The 7,499-nt window shown below is 40.6% G+C and overlaps 1 protein-coding gene across 1 annotated transcript in view; it reads right to left on the minus strand.

Moving 5' to 3' along the window:
• Nucleotides 1-804: 804 nt before the first annotated feature.
• Nucleotides 805-7,499, minus strand: part of rfx6 (regulatory factor X, 6) — a 13,292-nt gene continuing 6,597 nt past the window's right edge. The window contains exons 14-19 of the mRNA XM_042222745.1: nt 7,009-7,131; nt 6,416-6,619; nt 4,945-5,254; nt 4,425-4,789; nt 2,807-3,007; nt 805-1,444 (exon numbers count right to left, since the gene is read on the minus strand). Coding sequence (XP_042078679.1) covers nt 1,266-1,444; nt 2,807-3,007; nt 4,425-4,789; nt 4,945-5,254; nt 6,416-6,619; nt 7,009-7,131 — 1,382 coding nt within the window. The 3' untranslated portion in view covers nt 805-1,265. The remainder of the gene's footprint in view (nt 1,445-2,806; nt 3,008-4,424; nt 4,790-4,944; nt 5,255-6,415; nt 6,620-7,008; nt 7,132-7,499) is intronic.

Below are 7,499 nucleotides of genomic sequence, written 5' to 3' on the forward strand. Positions count from 1 at the left end.
ATAGATAGATAGATAGATAGATAGATAGATAGATAGATAGATAGATAGATAGATAGATAGATAGATAGATAGATAGATAGATAGATATATATACATATATATATATATTCTTAGTTAGCGTATTGTCTGTCTTGTTAATGTTGGTTTATGTTGGTTTATAATGGAGCACTGTAACAAAAAATAATTTCCCCCAGGGATCAATAAAGTATTCTGATTCTGAAATATATAAGACTTTGCTAAGCTTGCACTTAGCATACACACGCTTATGACGGTATTCACTTTGCCTGTCAGTACCCTATGTTCATCTTTAATCAGATATAAGCTCAGACTATGTTTAAAGTTTATTTAGGGGTCAGACAAAATAAATAAATATTAATATTTATGTTCCATGAGATAGACCTTTCACCTTAAGAGCTGTTATTATTTCTATTATTTGAAATGAGGCTTACAGTCATAATTAGAAGAATCTGACCTTTCCAAACCTTGCTCTCATAGTATGATTTTAATTCTTCTTCAAAATGTAAAATTTTGATTTGTTTAAAGTTTAAAAGAACAATAAGGCAATGGGAAAACTTGGTGCATAAAAAATTCCATTACCAAGGCAACAGCCTTTAGCTCTAAATGACTGGTAGGAGTATTGTTAAAAAAATAAAAAAATAAAAAAAAAAAATAGTGATAACAGCAGAAATGTTTCACATTTTTAAGTCTAGACTGATGAATTATAAGTCAGGGCAGACCAGGTGTTTTTCACTTGCTGTGTAGTCAGTGGAAAGTAAACTGTTCCATTTTCCAAAGCTTTATTTACAACTTCTTGCACACAGAAAAAACACTGAAGGAACAAAAGCAGTGTTCGCTGTTATTTCCAATCTGGAAAAATTACCAATTAAAAAACACAGTTGTGGATGAAGAAGAAACAACTGTTTCGAGGTGGATAGCACAGTCTGCGTGTATTTAAATATATTTAAATAAGATTTTTGTTAAATATAAATATCTTTAAGTTAGCATAGGTATCAAAGGCTGGCTTCCTGATAAAACTGTTATCAGAGGTCAACTGTTTTTCATCAGCACTGCATGCTGGAGTGTCCTGGTGGCTGAGTGAAGATTCATACTGTACCTTGCAGCTTGGGTGTTTGATGTAGTGAATTTAGTAGAATCTTACATGTCGTTACCCTTTGTCAGCCCACTGAGCTTGTTGCTTTTTTATAAACCAAACCATCCTACACAGCAGTACTGGCACATACGTCGCTCCATGGATGATGGATCCATCATTGCACTCCTCCTGTCCCCATGAACACAGTGTTGATGGGGGGCAGCGAAGACACCAGGTCCTGGACCTCAGAGGATGCCGTCACACGCTGCTGAGAAAGCAAAGATTCCTGCGAGGTGAACTGAGAGGGAAGTCCAAACATGCAGGGGGCAGATCCCGACGAGGAGAGGGAGTGATCTGAGGAAAAGACAGCAGACGTGTTTCAGTTTCTTACACAGGATATGAAGATGAATCCTTCTTTCTTTGTGTCTTCATGGATTGTTTTTGCTCTTATGAAAATTTCTTTTGTGCTTCAGAGCTTTTCTTTCAATGTCTGATGGCCATTTGAATGGTTTCCTCTGGATCAAAAAGAACACATGATTTAAATCCCTTGCAATACCTTTAAGACCACCGGTGGGGTCATGAGAAGAATCCAGCCTGCTCTCATTAACAGAAAGTCAATTACTGCTGTTTTGTTAAAGCTGCTGGCATCTCACAGTTTGTCTTTGTCTGTTGGTGCCATGATGTAGCCAATTTATGGCAACACTAAGACGAGTCACATTAACAACTTTGTCACGTATGGAGATCAGGAGTGAAAAAACAAACCAAAGCTTTCTTTATCCAATCATGCACAGCATTAACTTAGCTTGTTTTTCAGTGTCAGGAGAAACTGGAGCTATAAACTCCACACAGCAGAACTCTAACTAGTGTCCTCTTGTTGTGAGTTAACACACCTAACCACTACTAAGCTATCATGTTGCTAACAAATAGCACAGTTTCCTTGGTGATACACTAACATTGTTTCAGCCAGTGACATTTAACCAAGCTTCCAAATCTATGAGATGGTGAATGGGGAGAATCCATAGAGAATCACTGCTATACCAGTCTAACAGAGTTTTATGTTTATGCTAAACTGCTGTCAAACACTGCTGTGCACATCTTCCAACAAACCCACCCTGACGTGGAAGTGGAAGTGGACTTATATTCATGAAGTACAACGGTGCAGCTGAACTGTGCATGACATGTATATTTTACTTTTCTTTTCTACCGAATTATGAGTTACGTTAATCCTCCCAAGTCGTTTCAAGTTAAAGTGGACCTCTGCACATTTTTAGCTTGATATTATTTTAGACAGTTAAAAATAATCCTTATTTAGTTTATCCTGGGTCTTAGTGTATTCCTTCGGTTTATCCTCTGTCTGAGCTGCTTCAGCTTCTTCCCAGCAGAGGCTTTGAACAGCAGGTGGGTGGCTGTTGTGAGCCTGAGGTGACCATATAAAGGAGATTCACCGTCACTAAAATCATGATGTTCCAATGGTAGAAAAAACCCCGTCTGAAACAGAGCATTTAGAGCAGGCTGACGTCTGAGCTTGTGGTTCACAGAGATGATTTGAACATACACTAACCTTGTTATATGTTTTATATGGGTTTTTTTTTTTGTTTGTAGCTCCTCTAGCAGCTCACAGTAACAAAAGAAAACCCTCAGATGTCTCCAATGGTGTATCCCTATGAGCCTACTCCCCATCCTGCAAAACTGCTCCCATTACTCCTCTGTGCTCACCTGCTCCGTTTTCTGCCTCACTGTAAAAGGCTCCTGCCGTTTTCCTTCCTGGCTCGTCCAAGATGTTGAGTGGATCGTGGACTTCGGAGTACGTCGAAGGGAAAGGACGCAAACTGCCAACGCTGCTGATGACAGACACATGCTGGTCAACCAGTGATGTCATGCGCTGGCTCTCCAGGTAACTGCTGTTCCCATAATAACCTGCTGAAAGAGAAAAGTGTTTTCCAATGATGTACAGTTTGGTAAGAACCTTTTTTTTTTTTACTTTTTTACTGTGCAGAAAATTGGGTGTGCTTCCCTTGATGGTGCATTTAAAAAGATCCACTACAATTGTAGTCACCATCATCCCCCACATTGAGACATCTGGTGTTATTTTGCACAACAGTTATTACAGTTCATTTAAACACATTAAAATCATTGTACATAAAACACTGGTTCCAAACTTTGGCATCAGGGATGCTCATGAAGCCAGAAAGATCTGAGTGGAAGAAATCAAATTTACAGTTGATTCACAAAATATCTAAACCCTTTCACTCTGTGCAGACTGAATTTATAACAAGTAGGCTTAGTCTTTATCAGTCAGAGACCGATATCCATAAATAGAAATTTTATACTGGATTCTTTCATATCTGGTTTCTGAAGATCAAATCAATCACAGATTTTTTATTAAACTCTCTGAGGCATAAAAGTCCTGCAAATGTGTCCATCTGCATATGCTTTTCTATGTGGACAGCAAACAGAGAGGGGCTTTCACCCACCACAAATGTGCAGCCCTTTAAAATCTCCTCTTTAAATAGCTGGACAGGGATGATGTATGCATCCATCAAATGCTGCTTGGTTGACAAGTGGGCTGGCATAGGACAGTTCACCAGAGGTGGGAGAGGAGCCAAAAAACATCAAAGATTTTTTTTTAAATACAGCAGTGGACATTTTTCACTGTTTTTGACACTCAGTTTCACCTCAGCTCTTTGTTTGTTATAATGTGGCTCTTCTCCACAGCTAGGTGAAGGACCAAGAGCAGCACAATCAAGAGTAGCCCACAGACTGCCTGTACCACACACTTTGCGCACTGCCTTCATCTACAAACACTCTGCAGGTAGACAGGCAGTCGGTGGTTCGCACTCAAGCATAAAACAAGCATCTGTCATCATAGGTGGTTCCCCTGTACTTTGGAGAAGAGCAAATTTTTTCAGGAAAAAATAGCTTTTGATGTCAGTTAGTATGATTTTTTTCTTTGAACACTAATTGCCAAAATACACACACATTCTAAGCCTGTATTGTTAGAGATAGGATTAGGATCATAGTAGTCACCAATGATGACTTTGACCTCAGACGCTTAAAATGCTCAGACATTATATTCAAGGCATTGCAGTTTATGAGGACCTTAAGTCAGGTACCAGCATCAGCGATCTGCAAAATTGCTATTTTCAACACTGGTATCATGCCAGCACTGTATAGAACTTAAATGAGCATCCTAGGGCTGAATATAAAAGCATGACCGTGCTGCATTTTGCAGAAAATCTGCCCTAAAAAAACTTACATATAAAACATTTGCAGGGATTTTATGCAACCGGTGTTTAAAGGCATTTAGACGAGGCCACAGTTTGGGAATCCTTACCGCTTGGTCCTGTGACAGAATACGTCTGTGCCTGACATCCACCACCAGGAAGGTTCAGTCCAGTCTCCACAAAGCCAAACCCCTCAGCTGAATCCAGAATCTGGGCTGCAACCTGAGGGTCAAGTCCCTGTTCACTGTGAGCTGGATCTGAACCTGAAGTGTAGGCAGATGAGGGCCGGACTGCAGAAGCATAGGGTGCCAGGGAGCAGTTAGTGCTGCCGGATGAGTGATGGACAGGAGCAGGTTGATGATTGTAGAACACGTTTTTATTCAGGTGCTGGTCGTTAAAAGAGGGGTACCGAGACAGGTGACAGGCAAGAGATGAAGCTTGAGACTGAACCGAAGCCAGACACTGATTCTGAGGCCTGGAACACAAATTAAAATTATTTTGGCAGAAAGTTTAAACAGAACTGTCAATAAAAGTTTGTTGTAGCTCATGACTCAATGGTAATTATCAGATTTGTTCCAATGCAGGTAAATAAATAAAACGCAAAATACTAAATAAAATGAAATAACCTACCTGAGAGCAGCTTGGTAGTTTGGGGTTGAGGAGGCGCTGGCTGGAGGAAAATAACCGGAGGTGGTTTGAGGTAAACAATGGTACAGGGTCTCCGTGTATGAAGAGCAGGGGCTGGGCTGGGTCATAGCACTGAGAGATGAAAGGCAGGAGGAAGAAGAGGAGGAGCAGGTGGTGGAAGAAGAAGAGGACATCAGGGGCCTTCCTGCCATGGGCCCCTGATTGATGACAGAACCTCTGTGAACTAATCCCGCTGGAGAGATTGGGGGGGTCATGAGGGGGCCGCTGACCTGAGAGAAGTCCATCTGAGGACCTGATTGTGGATGAAGAGGGATACGACACTTAGAGGCCTAAAGAAACCAACATCAGACATGGTTTACAGGAGTTTTAAAAGCTTTTGGTAATGAAACAAAGAACTCAGAGTTAAGACCGAGAGGCTTTGTTATGTAACCTTTACAGTAACATCACAAGCTTCTAACACATTAAAGTGACAACAACCCTGAACCTTGGTTATCTATCATAACCCCCTGTGTCTGAGGGCTGGATGTTGCATTAGCTCATCTGCTGGAGAAGAGTGCTACTCAGAAAAAAGCTAAGCTTATGATAGATTGCACTTTTGTTCAGCATCACCATCAAGACTTTTCAGCATTTTTACGATGAGTGCATGCTTCCCTAAACATACCTCAAGTTAGAGGTGAGCTTGTTTACACGGACCTGTTAAAACATTGTTTTATTCAACTGAGCAGCAGTGCAGGACACACTAGTACAGCGGTCCCCAAACCCCGGTACCGGTCCGTGAGTCATTTGGTACCGGGCCGCGAGAGTGAGACTCGGATGTGAAATGTATGGTTTTCAGGGTTTTTATTGGTTTTCAGCGTTATTTTGTTATCGTTTTTTCACGTGTGTTATGAATAAATCTTATTTTTTTCGGTACCGGTACTAGTTTTATTTTGTTGTATTTATCCGCCACACCTTAAAGGCCGGTCCGTGAAAATATTGTCTGGCACAAACCGGTCCGTGGCGCAAAAAAGGTTGGGGACCGCTGCACTAGTACATCAGTGGGCTGATAATTTTGGGGGACACCTGATATGACATCTGCTTTATTTTCACTATATAAATAATTTTGTATTTGTAATTGTCCGTAATTAAGTACAACCGTTCTAGTTCACTTTAGCACTTTCATTATTTATCCATCGAAATGTACCCAAAAAGCCTAAACTTCTGCTCATTTGAGGATTTACAGAAGACCTAATGATAGCAGATGTCCCTGAAGGGAAGAGCAGCCAAATTTAAATTACATATGATTCCTGTTTTTTAGACATGAAGCTGTCAAACCTTTTGATTACAGTTCGTATTGTATCGCTGATTATTGTTTTTTGATTAACCCAAAAGACCACAGATTAAAACATATTTTATATGATAGTAGAAAACGTTTTTTAATGTGACAGAAAATCTGAAATGTCTTTTCTTTTACCAGAAACTGTGAAGCCAGAGGTTTCAGTCCCCTGATAGATGACAGTTTTTCCCTCCAGGCTTTGCTGATTGGTGGACAGAGACATGTAGGTGTGTTCTCCCAGAGACTCGTTCTTTACCGGCTGGTCCGTGGCAGCAGTGGCCTTGCTGCGATTTGCCAGGAAGCAGGAACTGGGCGAGGCCATGAACGCCGCTTTACTGGCATCTGAAAGTGATGTGAATAACATGAGGAACCTCTGATAATAATCTGGGTGTTTAAATGTATTACACCGCACATGGGTCATGAAACTAAAACATAAGATATCTGAGGTTAGAAACGTCCTTGTTACTCTCTAATTTTATTTTATCACACATTAATACATGTAAATTCATTATTAATGTACTAAAACATATATTAATTCTATTTTTGCTGCACTGTAGGGCGTCCTGCATAAAAAGCTGGTAACCCCAGGTTTGTTTGTTTTTTATCTACATCCAGGTTTCGATTCATCTATTTACTACATCCATAATAATTACGCTCTTTAAACAGTAGTGGACCTGCAGTCAATTTGAGTTAATTATGGATCTCTGAGCAGCTGAAATGATGCTTGATACCTGCATTTTTCATGTATTTGTCCAGCAGGTTCTGAAGGTCCTGCTCTTTGTCGTTGTTGAACTGAGTCTCCAGAGCCAACAGGATGTACTCGTCCAACAGCATCCTGATCAGATGGAAGGAACCTGTTGCAACACAAACACTTTATGTATCTACAAATATACCACAGTCCAAAAGCTCTGCGACTTCAGCTGAGTGCCTGCGTCATGCTTTTTCTCTATCTGCTGTGTGATCTTTAAAATCAATCTGCTCTCTGTTTGACCTGCAGAGTCACAGATTCAGCTGGACTTTAAAACAGAGAGGGAGAACGAACTACCAAATGGTCAGTGTTTATTCACACACACACACGCGCGCACACACACACCCCTGCACAGTGTTTAAACAGAGAGCACACAACCTACAGATAAGACTGTGTGTAATCAAGGCAAGTCTGGCCATTACAATTTATGATGCTATTGTAGCAATCTGCTCAGAGCTAGCTTGTAGTAGACCT

Source organism: Haplochromis burtoni, unplaced genomic scaffold (assembly GCF_018398535.1).
Source record: "Haplochromis burtoni strain Fernald_Lab_line unplaced genomic scaffold, NCSU_Asbu1 Contig_93, whole genome shotgun sequence".
Classification (NCBI taxonomy): Eukaryota; Metazoa; Chordata; class Actinopteri; order Cichliformes; family Cichlidae; genus Haplochromis; species Haplochromis burtoni.